Below are 18,853 nucleotides of genomic sequence, written 5' to 3' on the forward strand. Positions count from 1 at the left end.
TACCTGATGGTTCCTCATTTATAACTATAAACTCCAAGTCCTCTGCGCAGGGAGAAAGCTGGCATTAATGGCCATTTTCATAGCCACATGTCTGCTTGGGGCATATAACCGGCATCACCTCTTGGGCTGGCATTTTGCTCATGACGCATCTGTCCCTAGCTTAGGGAGCCCTGCAGCTGCTGCAGGGTCTTGCTTGGGCACAGCCTCAGCACAAACTTGGATGCAAAGAGGAGGAGAGCCCAGGCTGGCAGCATTAAGAGCACTGTAAGTGATGTCTTTTTTTGTAGAAAACTTGCTAGGGGCTGTCATAAGCCCCCAATCAAGTACTCGCTCCAGGCAARAGATACGGTATGGAGTCCATCCTGTGCCGATGTCCCTAGCACAGAGCTTAACACAGCAGCTAAGCACGTGCTTAACTCAAACACCTGGGTAATCCTTTTGATGATAAGCCTGTGCTTAAGTGCTTTATTGGATCTCAGCCAGGGCGCTCTACGCCTTGCAAAGCTGAGCTCCAAACRGGATAAAACATCACCTAAGTGTTGAAGAAAAGGTAGGGATGTCACCCCCACCTTGAGCTGCCAGAAACAGATGGTCTGTTGACTTGGGAACGTCACTTGCAGATAGATTGGTCTTGTATTGACCAGGAGAGCATCCATTCCCCCATTACTAAACAAATGTATTGCTTTTAATTTCAAATAGCAGAATCATTCAGGCTTGTTCCTGTTTCTCCTTCAGTGATATTTTTACAAGGGTTCCTGAAATCCTTACGCTGCTGAAATTCATATGCAAGGACAAAATATAGACAAGGATTCTGCATGAGACTTGCCCACTTTCCAGCCATCTGGTCTACAGCAGCACTGCTTAACATGTTAATGCCCTTAAAGACCTTTCAAAGAAAACTCAAGACGTGGCCTTAGTCACTGCAGTGATCAGGGAGAGAGTCAGAAAKTCAAGTTTGCTGCTTGACAACGGGACCTACTCCATAATCCAGAGGAAAAGAACACGAAGGGATGAAGCCGCTGCTCCTTCCAGATTTTCCTTTATGCAGCAGACATAATCGCAGTGGGACGGCGTCTGCTGCAAGGAGCTATTTCACTAGCTGGGTCCACAAGTGACACAACATTTTGACATGGGTTTTCCAAAGGAAGACCCAAAACTGGACGTTTAGAGAGAAGAACCAAGCAGTATCTCCCATTGATCATACTGGAAGCCTCCTGGTGCTGGAAGCAACAGTAAAATCCAGCTACTTGTACAGGTGCTATAACATGGATTTGAGATGTTACACTTTGATTGCAGTTCTCAAGTCCTAGATGCTTTTGTACTGTTTATTACATAAGGATAGGTCATACTTCTGGAAATCAAAATCTCCAAGCACTCCTAAATCTAATTTTTTATAATRCCAAAGGAAAGCCAAACAGACTACAATTGAAGCTTCAAAACCACAAATACTCCAGTCCCTCTATATCAATGGGAAGCCCATGCTCCAGACGAGTGTTTGAGAAAGTGGCCAGCTTTGTCTGAAGGGTTATGGGGACAGAGAAGCCAACAGCCTCCCTACTCCCATGTAACAGGCATGAGGAGTTTCGTGCATCAGCTCAGGCATATGCTACCGAATCTGAGAGGCCTCTTGGCCTCCGTGCTCTGAAAGGAAAATATACTCAGCTTCATAGTCAGATCATGTATTATTTTATAAAGCACTCAAATAGTTTTTACTTCTACTACAAATTTGATTTTTTAGTGCTCATGTTTCTACCGTCCTAGTAAAGAAATCAAACACGCATTTGGATAAAAAGCTCTGCAGAAAAATTGTCCCAATGAGCATGACCTGGAGTGTGCAATAACAAAGACCTGCATCCGCTTACTCGGCACACTCTGGAAGACCCTGGTGGCAGACACTCGCCGCTGCCTTGGTGACCTATTTAAAGGCTTTCTTTGAAATACTCTCCACGTTGTTTTTCATAGCAGGGCATGAACTATGATGAAATCACTAAATTCGTGTTCTCTTGCTTTTGTTTAAAAAATTACTGCCATCCCTTAAAAGCTTGTTTGCTTTGTTGATTAAGAAGCAGTCAATTTTCCCTTTTTAAACAACCGCACAGCAACGGCCCCCTCCGATATTCGGGCTGCTGGCAAACACTAAACCCGCGGTGACAAACTGCAAAAAAGCTTGACCCTTCCCCCGTCCGGCGACCCCGCGTTCGATCCGTACTCCAGCAAACCAATACCTGATTAGATAATGCTCCGCTCCAGGCCCGCCAAATGAGATAAAATCTAAATTTATGGCTTTTCATTTAAACTGGTCTACAGCACTCCCATCACGACCCACGCACGACCACATCCCAACAATCTCTCTTTGTTCCCCCTGCGCACGTTGCAGCTGGGGTAAACGCATGGGCACAAGGGACTGTGTTTTCTTGCTCTGACTGTGCTCTGCCCTGATGCCACGGGGAGCTTTGCATCCTATGGCATCCATAGCAGCCTGGTGATGGACAGGGGGACTGGGACAGGCGCTGGTGAGGTCCTTTGGAGCACAACTAAATGCACCACACCTGTCCTTCAGCCTTAATCCTCAGTACCTGCAATTCTGCTCATTATATAAGCTGTGCTAACCCATATTTGCCCCCTTTCAATAACACTTAACTCATTTGGGGGAAAATACTCTGTTCCAAGCTTCCTTGAGTACTACTAGCTGAGTGGCCAAGTTGCAGAGGGACCTGACTGCTGTTTTTGTGTGATTTTCCTCCAACCCTTCCAGTAGCCTCTCCCCAGCTGTGCCCAACACATGGTGCTGTTCCAATGCACGAGTCCTGCAGCTCCGAGTGCTGCCAGCTGACCTGGGAGCTTCCACCAGCCTCCAGATGGGCTCCTGACCTTAGTAGCTTCCAAAATCCTAAATATTTCAACCATAAAAACTGATCTCTATTATTACAGTATACTATGAATATCTAGATACGAATATCGAAATGGGTTTCCCTTCATTTCAGAGGGGCTACCCTCTGTGTTAAATGTGCCTTTGCGGTTGTGTCTTAGCAGTTTTGCTCAAATTTCTGTCATTGATATCTGAGCTTAATTGCGGTGTGGCTACAAGTCAGCTTTTATGGTTTCCTGGTGCCTTGTTCAAAGAATAAAGATTTCTCACCAGCAATTACATTGCATCGGGGTCTGTTAACTTTATAGAGTCCTGCCAAGTCTATAATTTCTCTTGACACTATTCTGTCATATTGTCACAGGTCTCACAAGTGTTTAAACAACTGGACGGAAAGTTTGCAATGAATTCACTGAGTATTTATTGATAGTTAAAAGCAAACCAAACATTTATTATCCGCCATATCTTTGAGGCTCTGCTGCACAGTGAAACTCCATTTTTCCTGGGAAAATGAAAGTCCCAGCTACCCAAAGGTCAATCATGCCCCTGGAGAGTCATGCAAACTTCTCTTCTTATCAGAAACCTTGTTATCCAAAGGAAAAGTACAGATGGGAACCCAAGATTGTACTCTATTTCTACAGCACATTGTTAAGACTATGAATAAAACTATGAAGGAATGTTTTTATGTCACGTTAAACCAACAGTAAGGAAAAAAACTAAAATCTTCTTCAGCTCAGAAGCTGCGTTTATGCCACAGAGACCTGAGGACTGAGACGAGGGGCTTCACTAAGCGGCAACATGAGCTTAGAGCTCAGGGCATTCGGACAAGAGGCTCTGGGGACATGGTTTAGTGCCGGATATAAGAGAAATATCCTTGATCCTTTGGGATCGTGTGATCCCAAAAGAGAAAATTCAGTGGGGACACACCTTGTAAACCCAGGACAAGGAGCGCTAGTACCAATCTGGACCTTGGACACTGCYGGCTGCTCCAAAGGGGACGGGGCTCCACAGGAACGGGGCGGCACAGGAAAGCGGCAACCCGGGCGGCTCCACAGGGTTGTCCAGGGAATGCACACGCGTTGCCCCATGGGCAGGGAGAGCGGGACATGGACACGGCACCAGGAGCCCTTCACGGAGCGCAGCGTTTCCCAGAGCTCCTGGGCAGTAACATGAGCCACATCAGGAGTCCCTGCTTCATGACCCCGGCATCCAAACAGACCTTCATTAAACCAATGGCAAAATCGCCATTAACTTGGATGGAGCCAGGAGCACATCCTTAGCATTCAAAGCCCCTGAGAAGCACAAGGTTTTGCAATACTAGTTTGGCAAACAGTGGAAGATTTTAGGGCTATTCTAGGTGTTGTCAACAGAAATCAATGACGGACAACACCAGAAGTAGTACCCAATTTCTTCTCAGATAACGCAGTGCCATTTAGCAATCCTCATTCCCAGCTTTGCTAGATTGATTATGGTGATACCACTGTTATCCACCCAACAGACCTCATGTGTGAAGAGTAACAATAATTCACAACCCTTACTGTCTTTAAGCTTACACAATTTTCCTGCAGAAAGCAGCAAAAGGCCAGGAAACACTCTCATTACACACAAAATATTCCCTGGCTGCTGCAGGTAGAACTCAAGTTGTACAAATACCTCTGTGTTTATAGACGTTCAAGAGAGCTCAACAGACCCGAGGAACGTAAAGTGTCTTACCTCCCAACCAGAACTGGGATCCTTAAGGTGCGGCCGTTGCTCACCTACAAAAGGGCCAAACTTCTCCCCTGCTTCGATCTTCCTTTTGGTCCATATCCCTAATCCTGCTCCYGGAATGTTGGATTCGCGCAGCTCAAACTCTGAAGGAATGGGAATGTCGTCAGGAATGTATATTGGAGCTTTGTAAGGAGAGCTCTCCTTTGGTGTGAAAGCTTCGCTGGAGGTTGCTGGAGAAGACGGCTCTTGGACAGAAGAYGTTGGACACTGGATGTTTGCAGCTTCTCCATCAGCTTCTGGCGCTTCCTCCAAAGGAAGTTCAGGAAAGCTTTCATACARGCATTCATCACCTGAAAAATAAACACCGCCTGTGAGATTTGAAGTAGAGGAATAAACTGACAGCTTTTGCATATGAAACTCCTTCAGCCTGCACAGGAATTAGAAAGGGAACTTCAGAAGCCTGGTGGCACCTTTCTCAACCACTAACCCTGCAGCAGAGCCTCATCCAGAAAGGAGCTGAACCTTTTCCCTCTTGCAGGGCTGGAAGTGCACTGTGTTTCTTAGTATTCCTGACATCAAAAGTGCTTTACATCATTGCACGGAGGCCTAGCATGAGCGAGGGAATTGCACCCAGATGTATCTGCAGGCACACCCTGGTGTCCAGCCTGCTCCGGAGAGAGCACTGCGCGTTGCGTCCGCTTTGAAACTGCGGTTGAAAGCCAGTATTATACGTTACAACTGAAACCTAAGTGAAGTGAAAAGCAGGAAAGCTTTAGTGGCCTTTCAGAGAGACAGGCTGAGCCTAAAGAAGCCAACATTAAGTTTGACGGCCTCCAATTAGTCTTTAAAGGAAAGGATCCAGCCTACCACGTAACTGCTGGCAAGAAGCACGGCTGATGTAAATCAGTGTCTTGCCGCTGACCTCCAGGAAACTCAATGGTCTATGTAAGTTCAGGATCCAAATAGTACCTTATAGAGAACCTGAACCTTCTCCTTTTACAGTTATGAAAAACTGGGGCAGACCCAAACACATTAAAAAATAAAAGCCCTGGGACTTAGCCAGCAAACAGAAAGCCCCCACCAAACTCCACTGTTTTTGACAGCCCTAGTTGTAAGGCTGACTGTAATTTCTCTTCAGTGTAAAAATTCAGAGCAACTTCATTAGGGGCTTAGTCGCAACAGGAATAGAGTACCAATATAGTAACATAAGCAAAAGGAGCAAAAAATGGCAAACTTACTAAAAACCTTTTAATTTTTCACATTCATTTAACTTCATTAATGTCGCCATACTTTTCCCACACACCAGCGCTCATTACTGCTATCCCAGCTAGAAGGTGAGAATACTGTTCTCCAAGSACTAAAGCTGTGAGATTGGGTATTTAAGACCCGAGCCTGAGACTATTTGCATAATATGGTTGGCCCAGCTATTTAATGCTGTGCTGTGCTTGGCGTTCAGAGCGATTCTGTTCCAGTGAAGAAATAGGACCCTTAAAATGTTCTTTCAATTTCTTGCTCATTAAAGAAACTATCCATGGTAGATTAGCACTGTATGCCTTTTCCCCTGCAATCTGGTCATAGCCCATTATCTCCCACATCTTTGTTACATATTATCTAACAATGTTATATCTGTGCTTTCCGCTTCTGGTGCTGCCTAAGACAAACAGTGGGACATAACAAATCATTCGAATAGATTGCTCCCATCACATGACTGGCAAACTGGATTCTTCATCTGCGAGCAATTTATTCACAGCCATGAACTGTTTTTCTTGCTTTTATGCGGCACTGGCTATGACCTCATGCGTGTCATAAGAAAGTTCAGCTACCCGTTCCCCCAGCCGCTGCCTTGGCAGGCTCGCCCCGCACGTTAACAACTGAGCCCAATATTGGTYCGTTTATCACTTTTCTAACACCAAAGTGGAAAATCCTAACCCACTCAACCACGGAGATGAGATGGATGCACTGAGGGTTTTTCCTTGGCCATGGCCTCGCAAGCCAGGCAAGACTCAACCCGACCTGCTGGGGGACAGGAGGTGACACCCACGGGGACATGGACAGGTTTTTATCCCAATGGACTCTCGCTAGCAGCCACCTCGGTCACGCGGGATGGAGAGAGGCCGACGCTCTCCGCGCTCCGGCCAGCAGCAGTTCCATGTCCTGCCACGACGGGCTCCTTCCCACTCCCGGTTCTGCCCCCAGGCTGCTTAGCTCATGGTCTAGCCTAAAAAACTCAGCTGGTTTGGAAACGGGGGAAACCCCCCCAAAACTCGTATACACATGGGGTGCAGGAAAAGAAATCACACAAAGAAAGTGATGTGGATGATGATAAGCATATGGCTCACTGCAAAGGCTTTTTTTTTTTTACTTTCTTTTTCTTTTTCAAAAGATTTCAGGCATCTAAACCCTCCTGATCCTCTATGACTGCTATGACGGGGTGTCCGACACCCCGGCGCCTCACGAAGCCTCTCTCGTGGCCATCGCTGCCCTCTCATCCCGCCAAGCAGCCCCATGAAGCCAAGGCCCTGATCCATGCCCGGCCGCTCCGCTCCCGTGCCCATCCGCAGCGGCTCGGGCAGCTCCCTGCAGCCGGGAGCCCCTTCCCGGAGCTGCCCCCTTCCTTGGTGCCTTGGCCCCGACCCAGGTGCCGCCCAGCTCCGCTCTTGGACYGGCGGGACCGAGCCCTGCAGCGCTCAGCAAACCGGGGCTCGCAGATGTTCCTGCTCCTCCAGGGACCGTCCACTTCAATTTCTCTCTTGCAGACTCAAAGGCCTCAGTTCTACTCATCTCAGTCATTCTGGTTCCACTAGTTTTCGCCATATAGGGTCAAACCTGCAGCTGATAAATTGGCCTCTGGAAGTTTGGCAGTGGGACAAATCCATTTGCGCTGCTCTATTGTGACTCCTTTGATTTCCAGCAGCCACACCCAATGTCATATTTAAAAATGGGCTTTCGTCTTGAAAGCTCTGGAAAATATAATATGCATTTATACCCTGCAGCTTAGCAGTGYGGGTAAAACAGATTGCTAAAATATTATTCTGCTTGAAATAGCAGTGTATTCTAGCAAAAATATATATTCAAACCTCAAAATAAACAAGAAGCTGAATTGCAACTGGTGAAGAGAGCCCGTGTAGATGGACTTGCAAAAGTACTGATAGAAGGAGCTATATTGAAATCAATGTGCTGAGGATCTGGTCTTCCTTTGCCAAGGATGTGGGGCTACTCCCTTTACAGATCACACTGATCAGGGATCAGAGGACAAACGGAGGGATATTGGCTGGTGGAAAACCTTTGTGAGGGTCRAATTGGACCAAGGGACAGGGCTCCCAGGTGCCATTTTCTAACCGCAAATCTCTCGCTCAGACACCAGGGCGGTTTTGAAATTCAAGATGGCTCCTACAAAGCACAATAATTATTCCCATCAGAGCTGGAATGAAATAAAATTGAGGCCCCTGATAAGGGAACAGATGAGATTACCTAATGTGGAAGTCCAGATATTAGCCTCCATAAAATTCTTCGCTGCTATTTTGCAATAAAAACATGAGCAAGCTTCAAAGGAAACCCAGGAGRAAAGGTTAATTGCTGCTAGAAGCCCAGGGTGGGCACCTGCGCTCCCGACTCAATGCTGCTCGGCAGCCRGAAGGCGCCCACGTGGGCCCGAGCGGGGGCTGCGGGCACGAGCACGGCAGCTGCGAGTGCCAACGTCCCCCTGCAGCCCCAGGGGCAATTCCAGGCCGTCGCAGGCTGGAGAGGACTTCCTTGCACGCGGAGGGCTCCTCAACAGCCACCGTGCGCTTCCTCTCCAAGAGGAACTGAACAGGAGGCCCTAATGAGCGAGGAAGGCAGAGGTCACGGAGCGCCACCAACACCGCTCTCTGACCAGCAGCAATTGCGAGTGACCCAAAGGCTGTTGTTTTTCCAAAGCCTGGTGTCCTCCAGCCAAAATGCCACACGCCAGCACTGTATATTAGAAAGAGGCACTTGAGCTCCTGCTCAAAGCTCCCACACCCTCTGGAGTTCAGCCCTGCACAGGGCACGTCGGGCGCACCAGCCCATGGCACACACCTACACTTACTCCTACAAGGGCTTTTTACCCCTACAAGGGCTTTCTGACACCCTCAGCTTCCCCTCCTGCTGYTCCTCAAATATCTCTTCTTCCTGTCTTCAGCCAGTTTGTGCATGAGGACATATATATTTATTGCCAAAATTACTACTGGCTGATAAATTCCCTAGCACATAAATCTGTCATTTGGTGTTATGCACATGGCCACCAATGACTTAATCATGAAGCGGGTGGCTGATTGAAGGAGGTAAGCTGGGAGCAAAAGTGTCTAGAGAGCCTATTTGAGAAGAGTTTCTAACTCCATCATCTTCAGGGCAAGATAAAGGAAGAATTGAGATAAAAGTGGAAGTGGCTCCTTCCACCTGAGAAGATGGAGGTGGTTTCACACCTGCACCTTCACCCAGGTGAGCAAGGAGACCATAGGCCACCTTGAGCAGCTCATAGCTGCTCCATAGGGAGGAGAACATCGCATGCCAGGACTTGAGAGCTCTGCTCGTGCTGATGACCATGTCTGATGCGAGTCCTTGGTGAGTCAGTGCCTTAACGAGGGCTTCTGTGGGGGAACGTTGGCATCAGGAGAATTAGCCTCTTGTCCCGAGGAAGGCCAGGTGGACCTGAGTATATCATGGCATCCTGAACTGGGCACGTTAAAGAGACTGGAGTCCATTTATATTGACCCAGTGTTTCTGTTCAGTACCAAGGAAATCAGCACAGGTTATTTGCAAGCAGATCTGAAAAGGAGGCAGGCACTTCCCTGCCTGTTACTCGGACACCTTTATCTGAATTTCTGTTTGAACAGGTATTGAAGACAAGACTGTTATAGGCAGGAACCGATTATATATCCACACAGATACAGAATGCAGGAGGCCAGGAAAAGCCAAAGAATACAAAAAGGAAATCCATTCACTTCTGAGCTGTACTAAGTCAATGACGAACTACCTGGGAGCCACCTGACAGTCTTGCACTCCAATAGCTGTTGTTTAGAGATGGCCTCTTTCATGTCCTCTCCAGGAGAAGGTGAGAAAGATCCTTAACTTTGGGAACAGGCACAAGGCACTGSGTTTTTATCTTCAGACACAGAAGGGACTCTGGCCAAGAACTCCATTACGCTGCATGGACGTTTATCAGCTAACGTACCTGGAACCAGTTTGTGCCACTCCCTGTTCCCAGAACTGTTCTGTAGAGCTGGATCTCATAACAATCATTATTATTTGTACTGTAACCCCGGCTGGTGGCCCCATGCGAGACCCCGCTGTGAAAGCATCACGCAAAGCTGGTCAAATGAGAACTCATGGGGAACTCAAAAGAATAGAGCTGGTAATGCCCAGTTGGGTAAAAGTCATAAACTTAACTAGAGAGAGGGAAAAAAAATGGTTTATAAGTAGAAAGCTTGGTGGGAAAACCACAGAGACTATCAGCAAGTTCATGGATAAGGGCAGTGCTTGAAGAGCACTTTTTGGATCATTTTTTATACTTGCATTGTTTGAGCCTAAAACAAGCAAGTGAAATCTAAGGTGTCCTGAGCACATTCAGAAGGTGCAGTGCTGGAAGCCACACGGTGCAGTGAGGTGGTGGACAACCCCATGGACAACCCCAGCAGCAACTTTGATTTTTATTCATCTGGGCTATGAGACGAGAGTAGGGGATGCAGAACCAGGCCCTGGAGCTTGCTATACACAGCGCTTGGCATTTGCCCCAAGGGCCAGATTCTCTTTTCTGTGGCAGGGCTCCTAAATCCAGAGTAATTAGTTTAGACTCCCACCAAAGCATAAATGAGATCAGTGTCCGGCCTGGAGTTAACTCAGGGCCGTAGAATTTCTCCAGATTGACACTAATGTAAGAAAATGAGAGCAAAATCTGCTGCCCAGATTTTCGCATTCCTTCTCCACTCGTTGTGCTGCAGATTGCAGATGGTATCTCCCCTGACTCGCTAAAGCTCCTTTCCCCGAGCCGCTGCGCGCGGAGAGCCCTTCGTGCAGCACAGAGAAGGCCATTCTGCTGCCCAGAAGAAGAGGGAGTTGGAGCAATAGCCTGCAGAGACAAAGGAAGGCGAAAAACATAGAAATGACCAACTTCATGAACTTTGGGCTACGGACTGTGCATCTGAAATGCAAAAGCAGCAGGTGGGTCGTGGTGCTGGCAGCCGTGAGCGAAAGGGTTAGTTCCCTGGACGCTTGGTGTTTGTGCGTCACCATAAAACACACGTCAGAAACAGAAATACTGATAATTCACAAGAACTCAGTTATCAGCAGAACATGTCAAATAAAAAAAAAAAAAAACCTTACTTGTGTGCAAAGCAGATTTTGGCTTTCTAAATTATTCAATCTGCATAAAAAAACTGAAAGCAAGAGACTCGGCGTGGGAGGAAGCAGGACAATCACAAGGAAGGAAGGACAAGGAATGAAGGACAGGCACCAAACAGTGAGCACTTGCACAAAAGAGCAGAAGCTGCGTCCCCCCTTGCAAGGGACAACTCCAACAGCGCCAAGAGGCAGCCCCAGAGCAGCCAAGGGGCAACACAGGAACGGCAGCGGGAACCGCGCGTCGCTTCTGGCAATTCTCACCATCAGCCTATGCAATAACTAGTAGCATTTGGTGCTCTGTCTAGCGTCACCCGTGTCTAATTGAGTAACCCAGTCAAAGGGCTCTGACGGGGACCAGCCGCTGKCTTTTAATTAGGGTCCGGCACTGAGAGGCTGGGGGTCAAACGGCGCTTCCATTTGCACGGGAGCCGCTCTCCCGGTGCCGCCGAGGTTGCACCTGTGAGGCTGAAAAGCAGAATTTGGCTGCTTGCATCCCTGCACGCTTTCCTTATGAATTACTGCTCTGCACGCAGCAACAAAGAATTATAAATGCAGGCTGGCACGCATGGAATTTATTTACAAGCTAGGTCTAATTTTATTTATAGTTTCAGTGCAATCATCTCTGGTAGAAATATTTATGCTATCTGTACCTCTAGTCTGTTAAAGCCTACCGCAATCATAAACACCGTTGAAAAATTATTCACAGTTAGCAGGGTTTAAACTACCTATTATATCACCAGCTAGTGCCAATAAACTTTGGTGCAGGTTGATAAAGTTTCCTCGAAGGAATAAATATATATTCAGCTTTCCAAATCTTTCCTGGGCAGGAGAAGAGGGAGATCCAGCTGTGAGGTTTGCTATACGGGGGCTGGATCCATACTTAGTGCTACATAAAGATTCCCTGTGACTGGGGAGGCAGCCCAGCGCGTGCTGGAGCTTGAGCTAACAGCTAAACTTTATGTTTTAGTGAAATATTTCAGCTGCGGGGCCTTGCAGCAGCTAACACGTCCTAGCTCCCTCCACAGCACTCTTTAAATGGACTCAAATTTTAAAAATCTGCCTTGATTTTTTAATCCCTGAGCACTGGCCATTAGTAAGGCAGGAAACTGGATTAGAGGGCCCGGCTTTTGTTCGGTATTTGATCGCCGTGATGGTAAACTTGACATATATTCACCCACTGACATGGCCTGAGAAGCCAATATGTTTAGGAGCAGACTAAGGACAGGAAGGTTAAATACAAGTTAGTGAGATCAGTTACTTATATATAGCTTTATTGCTCAGTGCAACTTAGCAAGTGCTCTGTAGGAAAAAAATTTGAGCATATCTGTATGAAATGCAGCAATACACTTGAGCAGTCACATGGTGAGAAACTATTGCTGCAAAAGAAGGTTTTTAATCAAAACAATTACTTGAACCTGCACTATTCTAATCAATGTAAATGCAGCTTTATCTCAATGTAATAAATCAGTGTAACTGAACTTCTTTTTACTCATTAGTAGCCCTTTACTGTTTTAAACCAAGACGTGTCACAAAGTAGCACTGGAAATCACATGCCTCTTTCTAACAGAAAACAGTAATAAAAGATGACTATTCCACCAAATTATAATGAAGACAGATAACAGAGTGAATTATAAAACAAAGGTTATAGATAGAGACTGAGCCTTGTAGAGGTAATGACTTTTAATTGGATTGAGTTTATCATATTTTCAGAGGTACGGCACAAGCAGAAGAAAGGATTAGAATTATTTCCACATTTCATTATGGGGCATAATGAGAAAGCAGAGGGAGGTCCACATCCCTGATGTGCCGGCTAAGCCGCGGGAGCCGCTGAGCACGTCGGGATGCGGGATCGCTCCGCTGCCCAGCACGGCTGCCTCTGCTCCAGCCTAATGCGGCAACGTGGAATCGCTTCAGCGGCAGAGGAAGAAGCCAGGACAGGGGGGCTGTTTGCCAAGGGCACCGGGAACAGAAAGGAATTCAAGACCTGGCTTCCCACAGCCCCGGTGGCACCGGCTGCGCTCACCTGCGCTCGCTTGGGGAGCCGGGCAGGTCGCTCCGGGCTCCAGGACCAGGAGCAGGAGGCCAAGGCTCCTGGTCACCTCTGCTGGCCACAGCCAGGAGCTGTCCCTGCCCTGTCCCCCTCTCCGGGACTTCCCCAGGGATCTGCCTTGGAGCCTGCGCCTTCCTGGGCTGATTTCCATGGAAATGGGGAGCGGGAAGGCCTGAATGACAGCCAGGCTGCCCCGGGTTGCAGGCCATATCCGAGGATCTCAGGGAGGGCTGGAATTTCCCCGGATTTTCCTGCGGAGCGGAGCTGCTGTGCAGCAGGGACAGAGGCCTTTGCACAAACAGCCAGACAGGTTTTTAATTATACAATTACCCTGAGCGATGCTTAATTATATTTAAGTGACACAGTGATGCAGTGCAGTTAAGTCCTTGAAACACTAACAGAAACTCTCCTAACCAGCACACTAATCAGAAAGAGGCTCAAACGATTAATCCGGCAGTGCTGTCAGCTCCCAGATCTCAAGGTCTGGGAATGGGTCCCGCCATTTGTTTCGCAGGAGATGGAAAGGCCCCCATTTTTCCTGCGAGTGGCTTCTCAGCCGCGCGCGAGGCAGTGGCGGCTCCGCAAGGTCGCCCGATGCCCAAGGGGCCCTGCTCGGCTCATTGGGAAGCCGTGGCCCCCGACTCGCCAGCCCGCTCGGCACGCGCTGCAGACTCAGCGTGGACATTGTTCACATTGCACACATGCATGTGTATACATATACATACATATATATATATGTAATTCACTCAGCAAACACACACACATTTCCTCAGAGTGAAGGAATCTTTCCAGGTTCATTTTTCCAGCTACCAAGTATTTTGGACAAGTTTATCTGCATCATCTCTGCTGATCCCACTTCCCTCCAGACGCTGCTCGCTCCCCTGAGCAGTTTCCCGAGGGCTGCTTGTTCAGCCAAAACAATCCAAATCCCACGTGCCGCGGTCATGCAGTGCGAAGCAATGTATCAATAAAATATCTGTGATCAATAAATACACCTGAGGCTCCGGGCACTTTTCRAAAGGAAACGTGTCCCAGCAAAGGGGGATTTACAGGGCCAGGCGCAGCCTGCAGGGGTCACGAGGCCCGGCGCAGCGCGGGGACGAGGTTTGTCCGTGCGGCTCGGAGCAGCTCTCGCGCGCGCAGCACAGGAGAGCGCGACTGCGCCTTGAAACGGCGAGGAAAGCCGCCCCGCTGGCACACGCTGCCAGCGCCCCACTGCCTTTCCACCACAGTTTATTTTCTCTTGAAAATACGCGGCGCACATGAGTGTGATGAGCTACAAGGATCCGTGGCAATTATTTTCCTTGGCTTTTGTATAAGGAAGAGGAAAAAGCAGGGCATTTTGCAATAGCTCAAGCCACGCGTAGAGATGCCCCGAAGGGCACGACGGGCGATTTCCAGCAGCTGCAGAAGCAGAGGCTCCTTTCCAAAACACATTTGCCAATTCCATCCCTAGCTCACTGGGCTTGCTTGCCACCGTGTAGTTCCTTCTGATCATCTTTGCAGACCCCTTTTTTCCCCATGTGCAGATTTACCAAAGAAAAATTACCAAAGATTTACCAAAGGAAAAAAAGGCGAGATAGGAAAAAGAAAAACCATGTCCCCCCTGTCCTTGCTTGGCCTGTCTCAGCCACAGTCCCAAAAGGTTCCTCTCCTGCAGCCAAGTTCCACTGTCCTATGGAGCTTCATGGACTTCTCGGGCCCAATTGCAGGCGGCTGCGTTCACTCATCCCCAGCTCCAGGGTCATTTCCCCCATGTTTTGTCTTCCTCTGTTAATAAGGGAAGGTGTTTGAAAAATGGGATTTAACTTTTCCCCTGAAAACCCTGAAGGTTGCTCTCCACTTGCTTTAATTGCTTTCTCTTGCCGCCATTCCCAGCAATTTTCTTTTCCATTTTGTTACCAAAAGATCGTGAAAAAGGAAAACATTTGGAAAAGTTAACGAAAAGGAAGAAAAACCAAATCCCAAGTATTAAAGCTTGGYGGGTTTTGCTGAACAACCAGGAGATTCTTTAAAGAAAGAAGTGCTTGMAGAAATTAGGTAAATCCAGGATGTTGTCACCTCTTTTCTATAAAAGTCTTTTTCAAGTAATTTAGAAAGTTCTTTGGGAGTGTTTATCTGGCCATATTTTTACCTAGCACTTCCATGAATTTCAAGTCCTCTGTGGGTTCCCTGCTTTGAGGTTTTCAACACTATCCAAGCTGGTCCGAGAGTTTTCCACTCTCGCTTCTTTCCCCTGACGGTGGTCTGAAACAGATGCCAGTAGATGCCTGGTCCCTCTTCTATAAATATTTGCAATCTCAGCCAAAAAGTAGCCTTTGCCGCCCCTTTTGCACGGGGCACACCCAAATCTCCCTCTCCATTCACCTCTTTTGCTCTTTCTTTGCATCCACCCCTACCGCTACTGCCGCAGTGACCCTCGATAGCGGCCGCGTGTCCCGCATCCTCCTGCCTTCCCTGTCACCGGGGCCGGGCAGCCAAGGTGGCTCCAGTGCTGCTTCCAGGTGGCTCTGCTACAGTGACAGTCCTCACTGAGATCCCCTCCAGCTCTTCTCCTGCTGCACCTGCCTCTTCCCATTGGGAATGGTGGGATCAGGCATCTCTCTGTGCTATTTCATCTAGCCAAGCATCTCTCCCTCCTTCCTCATAGCCTGAGTCACGTCCTCAAAAAGGTCCCACCACAAATTCTCCTTTTCTYCCTCGCAGGCTTCCAATTTCTCCTACTACCTCTTTGCTTCAGATGAGCCTAACGGCGAATTGCTCCTATCTCTGCCTGCTTTGAAGACGTGAAGCGGGACAGGACATAAACGCAAAGTGCTCCCCTACCACCAGTGGCCTATTGTAAGGAGGAAGGACTAACATTCTTGATTCTGATCACATCCCCSCTCCGAAATCAACAGTGACACCAGTGTGAAACCAGAACGAGGCCCCTGCTGTGAAACAGTTAACATCAGTTAGATCTATTTGGACTTAAAAAAAAAAAAAAGAAKTGGGACTACAGTTTATTTTACATGGCTTCCTGGTCAAAGCCTCAAACGTTTTGTGGATATTTATTGATATATATTAACTGTAAAGRAAGTTAACTGCTAATGTAATTTATTCCACTCTTTGTTCCATGCACCTTGTATCGCTTTCTACGAAGCTGTTGATCTTGGAGAAGCAGAGGGATCCTGGGGAGCTGCGAGTGGAGAGTGATAAATCAGCGCTCGGAAAGCTTCTGGTTCATCCCAATAACTTGGGAGCCAATTTGAGAAAGAATCTTTTCCTCCAAACTGGCAATCTTCATGCGATCTATTGTTTTCATGTGCAGCCTGATATATATGACAGCTTAAATAAATACATAGAGCTTAATGGACCAAATTCAACTGTAGTGTAATTGGATGCCTCACCATTAGAGAGCTTGGCCCATGCAGTGCTTTCCACCCCGAAGGATCAGAGGGCCCTATAAGCCCAAACTAACACACAGTTATTATATACTTTAATTCTACTTAAGTTATTAGGTCACTACACGCCGATCTGCTGCTATATGGGACACTTAACTGTATATCTGTTTATGTTTACAGACATGGATTTAAGTACTGTTTATAGTGACAAGCATGTATATATACAAAATGTGTATGCAATATAATCCAGTATATATACCCAGAGACACATGTGAGTGCAGGGAAGCAACAGAGCATGAGAGGAAAAATGAAGAGGAAGCTTCATGTGAGGGAAATARGTTTCCCCTGTCCTGCTGCAGCCTCCTGGGCACCTGGAACACCTCGCAGGGCTTCCCGGCTGCTCCCCAGCGATGTGACCCTCGTGCTGAGCTGGCTTGCTGTGCTAAGCTTGTGTGCTCCCCCCACGGGGCCAAGCCCTCCGGAGCTCCCTCCCGCAGGGAATTTTGCGCAAACAAAAGCTGCGGAATCAGCTCCGTGTGCCTGTTTGTCCAGGTATTTTAGCTGAATGGGATAGAGCAAATAAATCCCACTTGTTGTTTAAGGTGCAAATCCCAGCAACTTCTTGGAACGGGAGCGCTCGGTAGTTGACACATCTGCGGATGTTTTAAATCATAAGGGCATCTCCTCCACTTGGGTTTTAATGTGTTTGTGTGTGAAGTTCTTCGTCATTGCAGCCCACCTGTCTCAGAGAGCACAAATCGAAAACAGGAGTGACTCTCGAATTTCACCTCATTTTAATCCATCACAGAAAGCACACTGCTTTTGCACTGTATAAAAAAACACCAGGACATTTAAACAAAGTGACACAGATCATCAGCAGATCAACTGAAAATGACAGCTCAATCAAACAAATGTATGTTGAGAATTTCCACAGGGCAGCRTGAGCTGCAGCCAAACCCAATTTGTTTAGTATACATACGTTAGCTGCTTAGAAACATTCGCTGTGCTGCTAGCCAGATGATGACTTTCCCAGACAAACATCTTATTTAACTAAATATCCCCATCCATGAAAGTGCCAGCAGCGTTTTGATGCATTCTCCCAGTCTCTTAATTTGACTTTGCTCCGGTGGCAGGTCGGTACCAACCCGCCCATGTGGCATCTAGGTAAAAACACCTAAATGCTCCTTTTCAAAAATGTTATAAGCACCAAAAGGTGGGCGAAGCTCTATAACCCTGACAGAAGCTGGAGCTTCTGGCAACCAGCAAATTCACAAAGTGGCACTAAGGTGAAATACAGCTTATGAACTTGGGAAGCACCAGAGAAAACTGTACATCCTGAGTCATATATCAAGTACATGGAGAGGATTTCTCAGGCTCTTCTTTTAGGCAAAATATTCCTACTGAAATCAATGACAAATCTGCTGTTGAGTTCAGAGGTGCCACATAAACCTTGCACGGAGGATACAGACTTAAGAGAACTGCCCCTATGATCTCTCTACAGGGAGTTTATTTACCAAAGGAAAGCAGGGCACACACGGGCGCACGCGGCCCGCACGCGGAGAGCGATGCAATCCCTAACGGGTTAAAAGGCTCCATGCAGAGCGCGGAAGGCAGCGTAACCAGCAGACACATCCTCGCCCTACAGATCTGCAAAGAATTCCCAGTGGAATCTGCACAGAGGGGTAACTCCTTCGGCGTGGATCACCACTCCGGCCCATGCCAGGAGTCCAGACAGCCCTGGCAGGGAGCTCACATGGACAYCCAGCCCAGCAGCAATCTTGCAATTACTTCCAAGCACTGCAGGTCTTGCACTTTTTGCAGTTTTTCAAGTTTCATCATTTTAGTAGGGACTGTCAGTCTTATTGCTCATAGCATTTACCCCAGAAATGCCGTTAATTTTCATTGTGATTCAGGGCTAATTTAGCATAGTGTGTAGTGCAACTGAACAGGTATTGATAACTTCATACGAATCCAAAGCAATCACAGCTGCAAGCAATGCTAGAAGTGAGAGTCTGGAAACTCTGCCTCCCAACATGGCCAATACACAGAGAGCTGCAAAAATCAAAGCACAGGATGCACCGTGGTTTCCACTGCATTCCTTAGACTCAGAGATCTGCCAATATTTTGCACGTAAGCATGTGGACCTTCAAAAGAGCAGGGTTTGTCCCAAGAAAGCACAAAACAATCACTACAAAGGCAAGTAATGAAAAATCCTCCTCCTGAACAAACATGCCGTAAAAAATAAAGTGTAAATCATAAAATCCAAATGAAAACAACCACTCCTCCCCTCCAGATTGCCCAAATAATGGGATGAGGAAGTTTTCACTGATTAGATTAAATGCTGCGAAGCACTTTCCGGCTCTCTAACAAACCACTTGGTAGGCGCAGAGCAGACGACCACTGGCAGCAGAGCATGGACRAGCAGCTTGGGTGCAAAGGGGCAAGTCGGGTCCTCAAGCCTTGGACAGAGACCTTTGCCCTCCC

At 47.6% G+C, this 18,853-nt stretch overlaps 1 protein-coding gene across 1 annotated transcript in view; it reads right to left on the bottom strand.

Annotated features, from left to right (window-relative positions):
- Positions 1–4,422: 4,422 nt before the first annotated feature.
- The window catches only part of LOC112952460 (MDS1 and EVI1 complex locus protein-like), a 136,268-nt gene continuing 121,837 nt past the window's right edge, over positions 4,423–18,853 (bottom strand). The window contains exon 2 of the mRNA XM_026045324.1: positions 4,423–4,926. Within this exon, the coding sequence (XP_025901109.1) occupies positions 4,538–4,926 (389 nt within the window). The 3' untranslated portion in view covers positions 4,423–4,537. The remainder of the gene's footprint in view (positions 4,927–18,853) is intronic.

Source organism: Nothoprocta perdicaria, unplaced genomic scaffold (assembly GCF_003342845.1).
Source record: "Nothoprocta perdicaria isolate Ctin4 unplaced genomic scaffold, notPer1 scaffold_4, whole genome shotgun sequence".
Taxonomy (NCBI): domain Eukaryota; kingdom Metazoa; phylum Chordata; class Aves; order Tinamiformes; family Tinamidae; genus Nothoprocta; species Nothoprocta perdicaria.